Here is a 14,828-nt window from a genome sequence, read left to right as displayed (position 1 = left end):
AAATACGGGAAAGAAGCAAAATAGATGAGTGAAAGGTATATAATTTAGATGTAAAAATTACTCCCTTTTCCTTCTGGTTCAAGCTATTGTATGTGGCTCAAATGTACGCTTGTCGTTCAAACTATTACAACAATAGAAGCTATGTACTTTTAGATTTCAATCTTAAAATCTCACTTTGACTCTGTTTCTTAATGAAACGTGAATAAGAAGCTTTTTTTTTTCCCCCAGTTGTCATAACCAAATAAAATTAATTCAGAAAAAATTTAGAATAAATGCCAGGGATATACTGGAAAGTTCATATATCACATATTCAGAGGAAGTAAAACTATTTTCCCTAATGATATCCCATGCAAATATTCAGCTGAGAGAGGCAAACAGAAGGAAAAAGTACTTGCCCTTTACAAAGTCTGGGCCTTGATTAGTACTTCTACTACAGCTTTTGCTGGTTTATTTAATCTTATACACACATGCATAAGGTACGGGTAAGTGCAGGAATCTGAATATTGAAACCGAATGCCTTTTAATATCATAATAAGTCATAGTCAGGTAATATAAGAACACTACAATCAATTGCTTTCCCTTGTTTTGTACCAGTTCTGGAGAAAAGTAGTTTTTCAACTAGTACCTCACTCCTGCAGAAATTTTTATTCATTGTTCTCTTTGAAGAATTTGCACCTAACAATTCAAATTGACATAAATCCATAAACATAGCTTTGACAATCCATCATTTCACCTCAAATAAAAGGAAAAAGAGATCTGAGTGTGAAGGGCCTATTTTATCCTTCATCAGCTGGGGGGCAGGGGGTAAGATTTTCCCAAGTCCCCTAGAGAATTGGATGTTTAGCTCATTTTGATGCTTTTGTTAATTCCATTAATAGACTACCTGACTATTAAGATTTCACAAAGGATGCATAGGACTGGCTTTTTTTCCTAATTCAGTATGGTATAGAATGGCAGATAGCACATTGTGATTAACAGGTACAAACAGACCCCTGTATTATCTCCTTTTTATGACATTTGATTAAGTCATGACTATTTGTTATGTCCCTGCTTTTCAAAGTTTCCAGCTGCTTTAGAGTTTATTTGCGGTTTGGTTTTTGTTTTTGTTTTTTTTTTAGTTGGATACACAATGAATGATCTCATTTTTGAATGGCAAGAAAAGGGAGCAGTTCAAGTAGCAGAAGGTCTCACTCTGCCACAGTTTCTGTTGAAAGAAGAAAAGGATTTATGTTACTGCACGAAGCATTACAACACAGGTAGGAAAGCATATTAGTGATTAAAACTGGAAAGACATTTAAAATTTATTGTTACTTTGGAGAGTTGTTTTGGTTTTTTACATATGCTTACTGAACTCACAAGAAGATTAAAATATACAGGTGCATTGGGCAGGATGATGCAGTCTTAAATAACTGACACAATGAAACAAAACTACCTGAAGGCTGATCAAACTTCTATTTCAGTAAACTTAAGAAAATACATATTTGAAATAATTAAGAAGCAATTCAGTCAGGAGTTTTATTTTTACAGCGGGTGCCATGACCACATCTACACTGTGGGATCTGAAGCACTGCTAAAATCCAAAGGCCCATGTGCTGTTCACTAAGCATGGCCTGGCTCAGTCAGGAAAAAGGGACACAGGGTTGCCAAGCCAGCTATCCCTGCCCTAGTTCTTAAAGCAAGGGAGCAATGCAAACAATCTGAAAGCATCCTTAATGTACAATGGCCAGGTGACCAAACTAGACATGGCCTTTCTGAGATAAAGCCTTTGTAGAACTGCAATGTTTAGCTCATCATCTCTGCGTTTATTTGAAAAAGGGGGGTTTTAACATTACTAATATAGTTATTTTTAATTGTAAAAAATTATCTCAATAACTAGACAATCACAAGCATAATAATCCTCAAAAAAACCATGTAGCAAAGGCTTAGAATGCACAGCTTCCATCTTCTCATGGGAAAAAAAACCCTAGAACTCTTTCATTCTAATCCATATCTCTCTTCATTTCTGCTCTCCAATTTGATTCTTAATAAACATATCTTGAAATTTAAGTTTAGAACTGATTTATTTGGATTCTGCTGAAATGGCAGAAAGGATAAAATTCAATAGGTGACATTCATAACAAATGTCCTGTTGCAATCAAAATTAAGGAAGAATAATTTTCAGCACTGAGTTTTATCACAGCTGCCATGGTGCCCTAACAGAGGGAAAGGTTCTCTAATAATTTCCATTTAGAGTGGGGATATATTGATAGAGATGTTCTGTAGTGTTCCCTAAAACAAATTGGAAATACATAACATGCACTTTTACTGGAAAAATACTAATATCTGGCTAATCCTTAAAAACCTTCCCGAAATGGAGATACATATCCTATAGCAGGGTAATTTTTTCACTCAAATATCCCTTTGTTAATGATAATAATGAAATTAATATTATTCCTTTTTTCTTTTTACTGTAATCCCTATGACAAACAAGAAAATTTTGCTTTTGTTATTTTAGTTTGTCTCCTTTGAGATATATAGGCAACCTCTTCTTCCATTTTAGGACTCTCCTGCTTTTGTGCCTTTTTAACATGTGCCTGTAACTGTACTTCTATAATCTGTATAGCGATATTAAGAAATGAGAACTTGTGGTAGAAAATATTCTCCTCATTTTTCCAAAGTTCATTTGGACAATATGATGCATCAAAAACCTCTAACTGAGGAACTAAAACATTACTGTGGTACTTAATGTGATATTGAATGGAAACCTGTTTTAAAATGTCAGAACTTCCAGTGATTTCCAAATATCTCTCTAAACTTCTCATCCAAAGCTGACTTGTACTCTGATTTGTCTGAGAATTTCATTACAATCATCATAGTTTAAACCTTTTGATTTTGACCGAAACTTCATTTTTTCAATATTTTTGAACCCCTACCTTTTTCTTTATAAACTATGTTTCAAGCCTATTTGAGTTGGTACTAATTTTCTTCTAGGCAGAAATAGGAAAACATGCTAGGCCTAGGCATAACACACTAGGTTGCATGGGGTCAACTTACATCTACTGTCTTTTCCTGTGGCCCTAAACTGAGGTGAGAAGCGGGAGGAACAGATGTTATTAACTGCATGTAAGATCTCTCCAAATATGCCTGCAAGAGAAGTGCACTTATCCTTGTGAACCGCTGTCACAGTTAGGTGGGAGAAGGGGTTCACCGTCATAACTCTAGAGGACAGCATGGCCAATAATCAGTCTGTTATATTTCTGTATTGCTTTGGCCAAACTGCATTTCCGTGGCCAAACAGGTACTCTAAAATGTGAGCGCAGCCCACAACTCTGAAAAGATGGCTGAAGTTTGTGCCTCTAATTAAAAAAAGAATTGGGCCATTTAATTTGTCCATAAAAAGTCAAACCATTTACTAATACAGAAAACTTGGAAGCCTGGATGCAGGCACCCACCATACATTTCAGGATGGAGACTTTAAAAGACCTCAGCAAACAAAAAGACAATTGCACAGCTGTGGAACCTGCCTATCACTGGCCAAGGAGAAAAAAATGCAATACTGAGTGGCAGCGGCTGCAGGCAGAAGTGTATGTCCTCACCAGAGGAAGCAGCAGAGTGGCCTGCTCTGAGTTACAGCACCAAAATTACAGGTACAAATCTAGAAGAATTTTGGCAGGGCAAACCAGAAAGAAAAGATAGTTTTACTCATGCAGGACTACATTTATTGTGACATTCTTTTCTTCATCATAACAGTATTTTCTCCAGAGTATTTATTTTTTTATTCAAGTCTTCAGTATGAAGTTAATTTAATCAGATTAGAAGGGTTTGGTTTGGTTTCTAGAAGGGTAGGAGTGCCCTTCATTTCTTTGTTACAACCAGTATTATTAACTACCATGTGTAGGCTAAAAATCCCTAAATATTATATTAAAAGACAACAACAACTAAGAGTTTCTTTTCCTCCATTATTTCACTCGGGTATGTGACCAGTAATGTGCTTTCTTAAGGCTCCTGCAGTGAGATACTGTAGACAGATACCCCTTTTGGATAGTCCAAAAGAAACAAAAGAAAAATCATTTTCCAAAACTAGAAATAAAGCCTATTTCTCTGGCCTATGACAGATTAGATAAAATGAATTCTTAAAAGAATACTAAGCAACAGCAGCTGGTATGCAATAAGTGACCAAAGAAGAGTGTTCAATTTAAATTTAGTTACAACACAAGATGACAAGCTTTTCTGAGACATCCCGTAAAGCAGAAAAAAAAATCCCCAAAATCTCCCTGAGAAACAAATTAACATGGAGCTTCAGGACAGTATGTGGAAACTCATCAACACATGTCTCATCAGTGTTTCATGTCCAATTGAAAATGGATCACTGTAACTACAGCTTGAAAAATAAACTGCTTCTAAAGATAGGGACATAATAGTTTCAGCAACGGTACAGCATAATGGCTCATCAAGTCTTGTGTTCTGAAGTGACGCAACAACATTTCTGATCATTTTCATGTTTTTGTGTCCACTGGCATATCCGCAGTGACGAATTTGGGAAGTGAAGTAGAATCGTAACAACCAGAAAATTCACAATGTGAACCATTTACATTACAAGGATAGTCTTGCTTTACCACATCCTCATTCACTTCCTATGTGACATGCATTGCTCCCCTGGGCTTTTATGCAACACCCCATCTTAATTTCAATCACAGGTAATTCCAATCACTGTTGCAAAAAGCCCAATATACGATAGCATGAATTTATACATAATAGCATTGGCTAACAGGCACAAACAGAAATACTTTGAATCTTGGCTTTATTCCTGCACCGTGGATAACACACTACACCTGCACTTGAATGATGCTGCTCAGGACTGTCTCTATGTCTATTGATGGGGTTTGGCTCAAAGTGTTGGATGTAGTGGTCTTGGAAACAGCGGAGCTATGGCTGCTACACTCACCATCAGAACTGATGCATTCTGTATGTTACCATTTCTGATAACTCTGTATCCTTAAATATGTGATCTTGATGAACAGCCCACTTCCTCAACTCCACATTCCCCATTCGACCTCCTAAACATACATCCCAAACACAACCTTTTCTCATGATTCCTTTGGTACCCCCTTAAGGTCAAAGAAGTTGTTTAATAACCTGTAGATTATGCCATTTCTAGGTCCTACGTTCAACTGACTTACGGCCTTACATTTGACCATTTTGTTGCCAACATGATAGTGATTAAAGGACGCGTAGCTTTGATGCCTTACTCTGCCCACAAGAACTCAAACCCCTACTTGTTTTGACAAATACCTAAACCACTCTTTTTGAGACTATAGCAGTGACTTTTGAGCCATGGCTTTTTAACTCCTTGGGGTTTTTTCATAGACCACTTCTCAGAAAAGGAAGCTTGTACTTTTTGTCCAGAAGGTATTCCATGGGCATGAAAACTCTGAAGCTGCTCATTCCTTCACTGAAAATGGAGAAATGATAAACACTTCAAAGAACAGTCTATGACAGGCTGAGGACATGACCATCCATAGACACAGAAGACAGCACTGCCTGACTCCAACAGGGCATTTTTCTCTGCAAGAGAAGAAAACTCACCTCAATTGTCACCCCTGCACTGAACAAAATTTAAACATTCTACTTTAAAGTTTCATTGAATAAAAAGGCTCCCAGGCCTTTCCTGTAGAACTGCTACCTACCCAGTCCATCCCCAGCCTGTACCAGTGCATGGGGTTATGCCATCCTCATCACAGAACTGTGCGTTTGTCTTTGCTGACTGTCATGATGTTGCAGTGAGTCCTCCAGCCTACAGAGGTCCCTCTGAATGGCAGCTTGGTCCTCCAGTCGGTGAGAGATGGGAAGTGGAAATTCATCAAGCTGAAAAAAAATTGGTTGCTCTTTTCCACATTTATTTTCAACTTTCTTTTACTGCAGTCATTATCAGTCTTACACCAACGTTAAGTTTACCACCTGCCCCAGTATTTGTTTCCAAACAAGGTATGTAAAGTCACTTCCTTCCTGACCAAGAACTTATGTAGTCAATGGCAGGTGACAGCACCAGCACTGGTATCCCCCAGTATACCACTGATATCCACAGACTGTGACTTGGAGGAAAAACTGAATGTTAGTACATTCCTATAGCTGTTTTGTGAATCTTGGCTTTAGATACATATACACAAGCCATATGTATGAGAACTTGTCTAGTTCTATATGCCAGACACTCGACAGTCATCATTTCTAGTCAGGCTGCATGATCATAGATAAAGCCTGAATGTTTTATGATGAGGAAAAGGCAAGTACTTTTATAAGCAGTTTTAATCAGCAAAATATACTCAAATTGCATTTTTTATTTCAGTGCAAACTGCAAAAAGTGTCTGGAGACTGCACTTACCAAGTGCTTTTTTATTACCCTTTCTCCTTCTTAGAGAGGTATGAAAGTAATTTTAGCTAACTTTACTTATATGTAATCAATTTTATAGATACAGTCTCTTGAAATAACCAGCTTTGCACACACACATAATTTATGGAGTGTCTTGTTTATTTAAGAAATTTTATCATGGGAAGGCAAAAGGACTGAAAATATTTAACTGTATTTCAGTAATAAGTAAAGCAGAATGCCTCTCAAATGACTGTGTAACATTCTGGAAAGAATAAAAAGGAAGTCTTTTTACTGAATAAGGTAAACTCAGCTAGACTGCTTGCCTAGTGGTGATTATGATAATGACTCTAACAGGAGAGAAAGTAAAAGGAGCAGTACTGCCTCATGGAAAAGTCAGTTTATGCATTCTCTTTCTTCATGCTCTCTGTGAAAATCATCTGTCATTATGATTGTGGTGTGATACATAACCTGCTGTACTTTGTTGCCAAGAGAGGTTAATTGTGGTCTTATTTTAGCAGATGCAGAGCAAAGAGAAAGCACATAACAAAAGGCAGAAGGGAAGTTCTGGTGGTCTATGTCATCCCTCTTATGGCAATACAGTTTTATTTCCTTATGAGTCTGTGTCTGTTTTCAGCCAAACAGTTATTTCAGTTAGAATATTAAATTGTCCTCAGAATATTTCTTTCAACATTAATAACTTTAAAAATAAAAAGCTTTCTATTTGGGGTGTTGGGGCTTTTTTCATTAATCCAGTTTGAGGATACTTGGAGCCAATATCCTCATTCTCACTAAAGACAACAGCAACCTTTGCCAGGGTGATTCCATCCTATGTACTGGATAACCTAACCCATTAGGGCTCATGCATGCAGGGCACTTAACAAAAGCCTTGATTAATTACATGATGAATGATTTGGTTTCAGGACGATACTGATCAAAACTTCATCTGTCTGGAGCTTTAACACACACATTCATAAAGGACTAGCTTTCTACTACCTAGCACACCGAAGTGTCCCAACTCAGGATGAGATGAGTGCCAGAACCAGCATTAAGGAAGGGCTGAAAAAATACAGCAAAAGGGATGGCCTGCAGTGAGATCATGTTATACGTATACATTATATCTCATGAACTATTCTCAGTGTGTATTGTCCTGCAATAGACATTTGTTTTGAGTAAATATTGTCCTTTTTTCCTTCATACAAAGGTACAGAGAGTAGACAAGAATACTCAAAGCATTACAATGGCAACTATTTAGTGAGAGCCTGGGAATCCGAGGTATTAAACATTAGAAAACAGTCAAAGTCATAAAATGCAGTAGCCACGTTGCATCAATCCATACAAAATCTATTTCTTGATTCCACCTATTGTTTTGTCTTAGAAGAGTCTTTAACTTTTGTTTTTAGAAGAGAAGGCTGTCTTTACTTTTCTCTCTATAGAGAAAAGTGTGTCAGCAGGCTTTTGCAATATGTTATCTTTTCACATAAAATGAGGAACTGTGATTTTTACAAGTCCAAAAATGATAGACACTGCAGAGGTTAAGAATAACACCTGGAAATAAATACTTTGCCTAACACAATTTTCAAGCTCAGATTGAGCTTGAATGCTTAGGATCTTAGGATGGGGAGTAGAGGAATTGAGCTGCTTAAGAAAGGGATTTCCAGAAGACAGACAAAGGGGAGAAGCTCCCTATTTTATTAAGGGATCTAAATCTAAGTCGGTCATTTAGGCTGAGCATATCCTCGCCAATGAAGAAGTCCCACTCTCCCTTTCTCCTGTCCTGCTGTCTTTCAGTACTTAATTTCATGTTAAACCTGTGCCTCTAGCTATTTTTCAAGGAGGAAAATGCAGTGCTAGAGGAGAGGACCATCATCACAGTTCAATTGCCCCAGGACTCTGTTAGCAAATCTCCATAGTTAGCAATATTTTGGCCCTCTGGCTGGCTGTTTGTTGGTCACCAGTTGCTGGTAAAAACAGAATTGTGTAGTCTACATCCATATTGACAGATGTGTTAGAATCAGAATATAAAATATCTGCTTCCTAGGTCTAAGACTTATACTCTGCAGGGCTCCATAAAGATTTATTCAGATTTGCTTAACTTAGTTTAGTTCAGTTCAATTTTGCTAAGCTTTGAATCATTCCCTATTCAGCAAATATAAAATGCTTATTTTAAGTAAATAGTTTAATGTAATTTCATTAAGCTATATAGTCTTTAGGCCACAGTCCTCTCTCCATTCATAAGATATTTCACAGTAGATCAGATATTAACATTATCAATGGCTTTTCTTATTAGGAAGTCCAGACTATGATTTACTAAGTAGTATCAAGAACCAGAACCTTCAGCAGATATGTCTCCATTCCACGTGGATTAATAGCTGAATCTGTGCATGCTTAGTTCTTTTTTTTTTGTTTAAACTTATTATTTTTATTTTTATTATCTTATTAATTTTTAATTTCATAGTGATTTAATAATTATAATTACTCTCACCTTTATTAGAAATTACCTATTTCTCAGGCACACTATTTCCTTGGCTCAGTTTCTTAAGGTGATTCTCCATTATGAAAACTTTCTATGTAGCTTCAGAAACAGCTACTCAGCCTTCCTGGGAATTGTAAACATGACCATGACATTGTAAGGGTACAGTAAGAAAAGCTTCCCCCAAGCCATATCTTAAGGGTTGCTAAAAGGGGACAAATATATTTAAGTTCTACCAAGTACTACCTCTGGAGCTGTTTGAGGCAGGCGAAACTGAAAAGAAGGACTCCTTATGTCCTGAAAGCTACTACTTATGCTTGATTTCCCTTGCACATTCCACACTGCTGGCAGTACCTTTTAATCACACAAGTATACTGCTGCCTTCATAGCCCACTGCTTAAATAGCACTTGCTGTAGCCAGAGGAGGCTGTGCAGTGTGAAGGTATGCTAAGGTAAAAAATTGCTCTTCTCATGTTACTCACAATGAGCCACAGCAGCAACGACCAAAAGAAGAATATGTGACCTAGACACTGACTCCGAAGAAAAGCCACTTATACTTTCCAGGAGAAATAAAAACCATACAGACTGACTGGAATATACATTTTTTCCACTACAATATCGGTTTCAGTGTGGACATTGCATGGAAATCATGCCAGCCCAGCAGGACTGACATTGTTACCAAAGAACATGTGTAAGAGAGAAAAATGCACGTGCATATATACCACTACGTTCACTTCATACGCATAGGTACAGCATTCAGCAAGACAGCACTTTTGGTGCTTTTAGCACACTTGAATCCCTGGTTAGGCTAGGCTTACAAACACAAAGAAGATTACCTCTGTTTCAGGGAAAAATGTTTATCCTTTAGGAAGCCCTCAGTAACAGTTCTTTCTTTTGCATTACAAAAATCTGTCCATTGTATGGATTGTGTGCACATCTATATTTAGCTCTGGTCCAAAACTGGCATCAGGCCTTAATTTGTTACTCAGCCTCAGGAAAACCACAATACTACAAAGGTTTCATATACTCCTCCTAGCCAATCTCCATGACATTTACAGTGCATATCAGAATGAACTAGAGTTTACCTTTGATGTACTGCAAATGAATTATTAGAGCAATGCTCTTAGCTGCTTGTCTTTCTCCTTCCCCAACCGAGATGACTTCATGGGTATGTCTCTTCTGAACCATTCAAGCATCCAGTCAAATAGATTAAACCACAGCTAACCTGGCTTTGAATTCGAAATAGAATACAGGAAGAGAAAGGAGGCCCACAGCTGGATGCTGGCTTCAGCTGGGAAACAACAGCACAGCCTCTGCTGGCTGCCTCCTGGCTGAAACTCACATCTGCTAGTGCAAATGTGTTTTTTCCCATTCTGCTTCATTAGCCAAGCTTATGCAGGTGGTTCTAATCTCAGCCAGGAAGGGCAAAAACTAACATCACCCCTTCCACACTTAGACTAGCAACTACTGCAATTGCAGTGCCGAGACTGACTTCCAACTGCTGCTGTTCTCCAATAGTCAGCAGTGGAGTAACAGAGAGAAGTGTCTACCTGGGTAGCTATGAGTCTGCCTGGGGAGTTGTCACATACTAATTTTTCGTGCTACACTGGAACAGAGTACATGAGGAATACAGTGGTCTTGCCTGGGAAGCAGTGGACATATGACTGGCATGTCCATAAACTCATTGAGCCCAAGATGAAGGTTGGAGTCTAAGTCACACGTTCTGTGGCGTAAGCAAAGACATTTTTCCACTTTGAGACATACTTCACTTACTTTTTTTTTTACCTTGGCTAATGATACAAAAATACAAAACCAAGCAAAAAGATTTTTTCCATATAATTCCTCTGACACATCACCCAGTCCTAGTTCTGGCCTCTTCATAATCCCATCTCTTTTCTTTTCTGTGGTTACAATATATTCCATTTGCACTTCTTTCTTTCATAATCTTCCAATTTTTTTAGGGTTCTGTTGTCTACAGCTATTCCTCTCTTTCTCCTTAGTACAAACCTGGCAAACTTGCAACAACATAAAAATAATCCACATCAGAGCTAGTATATTATTTATTGCTTCCTGTTTAGGACCACTGTATTTTTGTGCTGAGAGCTCTGTAATAATCCAAGCCCACTTGAGTACTCGGAAAGAGACTCAGATCTCTTAACCCACCTTTCTCTGGAGAAAAAAAATAAGTACAAGCAATAGCCAACATTTATTGACACTCCAGTTATGCATATATTACCCATTCTGATGCTCCTTCGTTTTCCTTCCTAATTTGTTTTGAAAGAAGAAGAAAATATGCATAAGAAGAAAATGTTGCATGCTGAACTGTAATTCTTGCTGATGTGATGCCAAATAAAACAGCTTTGCAAGAGACCTAGACTTGGTTGATGCATTTCTGTCACTCCTTACCACCATGGTTTACTGTGATGTATGAGAGAAGAGACTGCTGCTGTCTAAGGCTGCTGGATTAACAGAACAAATGTCACAAAAAAGAAATCTTCAGCATAAGGACCACTTTGAAGTAAGAATATGATTCTGACAAAGGCCAGTCAGTGCAGAACTTCTAGTTACGTGGGGTGTACTGAGCTGCTAAGTAAAAGAATGTATCATGCAGGTATCCATTCAAAGATCCTGAAAGAGAAACATAGGGGAAAATCCTGGCCTTTTCTGAAGTAAACATCAAAATTCCCATTCACTTTGTTAAACCAGGACTTCATCCCTTGATTGAAGCAGAAATCAGTTTTGAAGCTGGGGCAGCAGATGGTTGAGCCAGGATTTGGGACACAGGTTTCAGGAGTGTAGATAGGATTCAGAAAACAGCAGCAATTAGGAATGGAACTAATAATTGAGCCGGCAGATATGAAACTCCTGAGATATATCATATCATTTTAAAATTGAACATCATAACTACTGTCTTTCTAAATATTTTTTTTAGTGCCTCAGCAGAATAAAAATTTCATACAATGACTTTTACTATGACAGCATAGAAAGAACTAATGGCCTGTTAAGAGAACATTATTCAAAAATAATGAAGTTCAAAAGATATTTCCAAGCACTTAATATGCCTATAATAAAAACATTTCAGTTTGACTTTACCTGAAACTCATTTCCATATGCCTAAGACTATTGTCACAGCATAATACACAATATATTAAATTAGTATAGGATAAGCTCCTAAATAAGTCCATTACATAAGTTTTGTTAGTATGGTAAATATTAAAGCACTATTAATGTGGAACAATTTGCTATAAAATGGCATTTTGGCAAATAAAAATGCATTAGGAAAATATCTGTCAAAACCTACTGGAAAACATAACCAAAAAACTTCATACCACAAAATAAATAACTGTATAGCTTTCCATGTTAAACTTAGAATTAGGAAATGCTTTCATTCAAATGAGGAAGAAATCTGATGTATGTATATTTCCTGCTGTGAGAAACTGTTTCATGTATACACTATTTATAGTAATAACATTGCCTTCAGCACCATTCTTACATGACTAATATGAGCATTGAGAAGAATTATAAAATCTAATGAGACCAGGTCAAGATCTGTGAAATAATCTACAGTTTACCGGGTTAAAAAAAAAAAGTTGGGATAAGAGAAAAAAATGGTTTTATGGCATTTCTATGAGCAAACAGTAGATTTTTTTTTGTTGTTCTGGTTTGGTTAAATCAGTGGAAGTTGATTGATGTTCAGTATCTGGAAAAAAATAATTAGCATCCTAAAATTGCCTAATCTCAAATTCTCAATTTCTGTTTGAATCACGGTCATTGTACTTTTGAGCTGGAACAGTTTGAATGGGGATAAAGGAAGAGATTTAGCAGAATCTCCTATTGATAACCTAATGCCCACACTGGTCTCACTATATTTTTTGCAAATTCATTGGATTAAATAAAAATAAATTTAAGCTTTAAATTGAAACAAAAGATAAAGGAGATATTATACAATGGGAGAGCAAGCCTTTTCTTTGCATACAGCAGTATTGCCAAACACAGTAAGTGGAAAACCAAGTGTGATCTCACAGAGCAACTTTCCTATGTCATAATGAATTGTGTTTTGTATTTTATAAGGAAAGAAGAGTTCCAGAGGTTATTGAATTCTTAAATTTTCAGTTTTTCTGTCCCCTTTCTTTCCAGTGTATATTCCTGTTACAGTGGGAACCATGTATATTAAAAATCACTGAAAAGAAATCGAAACATCCATCTTTCATTAGAGAACAAATATATTTGACAGTGTAAATTTTTTAGAGTGTGCACTAGATGTTGACTGTAAAGAACATTCTATTTCTATTCAATATTTCTTCTTTGTTATAAAAAGGAAAGTTTACATGTATTGAAGTCCGATTTCACCTTGAGAGGCAGATGGGTTACTATCTCATCCAGATGTACATACCGAGTCTCTTGATCGTCATTCTCTCCTGGGTGTCATTTTGGATCAATATGGATGCAGCTCCAGCCAGAGTGGCTTTAGGCATAACAACTGTACTGACCATGACAACACAAAGCTCAGGTTCACGAGCATCTCTTCCAAAGGTAGGCAGAATTTCCTTTGTTTGTGCCACGTTAGTACAAAGTCATAATGCTATGTGACAAATAAACACTTTCAGTCAACCTTATGTGTTTTAATTATCAGCATTTAAGTATCTTCTAAAGGAGATAAATAACTTCGAAATATTTAAAGGTTGAGTCACCAAATATATTCTATTTGTCCCGTCTCAACTATTTAGCCAACCACACACCTACTAAATTCCATAAACCTCAGCAAGTGATGAAAGCAATGTTATTCAGTACTACATAAATGCCATCTAGCAATTGACTAGTTTGTCCTTTCCAGGTCCCAGTATCTGATGACATGCTAGCAGATATGACTGAATTTCTGAAGGTCATAGATTCCAACTTATTCTCAATGATATTCCTTTCCCAAAACCTGCCTACATTATGAATTAATTCACCAGTTACAAACACATTTACATTAAAATATAGAAAAATGTGAAGTTAAATAGCTCCAAACAATTGTATAAAGGATGGTTCACTACACATAGCTCATGTGTAGCTTGTAACTCATAAATAGCTTAAAGTATAGTTCTATGATTAACTATTTACTTGTCATTGCTTTAAAATTTTCTTTTTCATTTTAAGGGTTATTCCTTGACCATCTTCATGGGCCATTGCAGTTAATGGAAATAAAATGTATACAACAAAAATACACAAAGTCCACTTCTGTATTATCACAGATTCATAGAATCATAGAATCATTTAGGTTGGAAAAGACCTTTAAGATCACTGAGTCCAACCATCAACCATGCCCCCTAAACCATGTCCTGAAGTGCCTTGTCTATGTGTTTTTTGAATACCTCCAGGGATGGTGACTTCCCTGGGCAGCCTGTTCCAATACCTGGCAACCCTTTCAGAAAAGAAATTTTTCCTAATATCCAACCTAAATCTCCCTTGCCGCAACTTGAGGCCGTTTCCTATTGTCCTATCTCCAGCCACCTGACAGAAGAGACCAGCACCCACCTCACTACAACCCCCTTTCAGGCAGTTGTAGAGAGTGGTAAGGTCTCCCCTCAGCCTCCATTTCTCCAGACTAAACAGCCCCAGCTCCCTCAGCTGCTCCTCATACGACTTGTGCTCCAGACCCCTCACCAACTTGGTTGCCCTTCTCTGGACACGCTCCAGCACCTCAATGTCTTTCCTGTAGTGAGGGGCCCAAAACTGAACACAGGACTCGAGGTGCGGCCTCACTAGTGCCGAGTACAGGGGGACGATCACTTCCCTGCTCCTGCTGGCCACACTATTTCTGATACAGGCCAGGATGCTATTGGCCTTCTTGGCCACCTGGGCACACTGCTGGCTCATATTCAGCTGGCTGTCAACCAGCACCCCCAGGTCTTTTTCTGCCAGGCAGCTTTCCAGCCACTCTTCCCCAAGCCTGTAGCACTGCATGGGGTTGTTGCGACCAAATGCAGGACGTAGCACTTGGCCTTGTTGAACCTCATACAATTGGCCTTG

The 14,828-nt window shown here is 37.6% G+C and overlaps 1 protein-coding gene across 2 annotated transcripts in view; it reads left to right on the top strand.

The window, feature by feature from the left end:
- The window catches only part of GLRA3 (glycine receptor alpha 3), a 99,019-nt gene that overhangs the window by 66,664 nt on the left and 17,527 nt on the right, over nucleotides 1-14,828 (top strand). For both annotated transcript variants that reach the window (XM_069787310.1, XM_069787317.1), the window contains exons 6-7: nucleotides 1,119-1,256; nucleotides 13,135-13,349. In XM_069787310.1, coding sequence (XP_069643411.1) covers nucleotides 1,119-1,256; nucleotides 13,135-13,349 — 353 coding nt within the window. The remainder of the gene's footprint in view (nucleotides 1-1,118; nucleotides 1,257-13,134; nucleotides 13,350-14,828) is intronic.

The sequence above is a fragment of the Haliaeetus albicilla genome, chromosome 1, assembly GCF_947461875.1.
Source record: "Haliaeetus albicilla chromosome 1, bHalAlb1.1, whole genome shotgun sequence".
Taxonomy (NCBI): Eukaryota; Metazoa; Chordata; class Aves; order Accipitriformes; family Accipitridae; genus Haliaeetus; species Haliaeetus albicilla.
The sequence above is the reverse complement of the archived record's forward strand: the minus strand, read 5'-3'. Positions and strand labels throughout refer to the sequence as shown.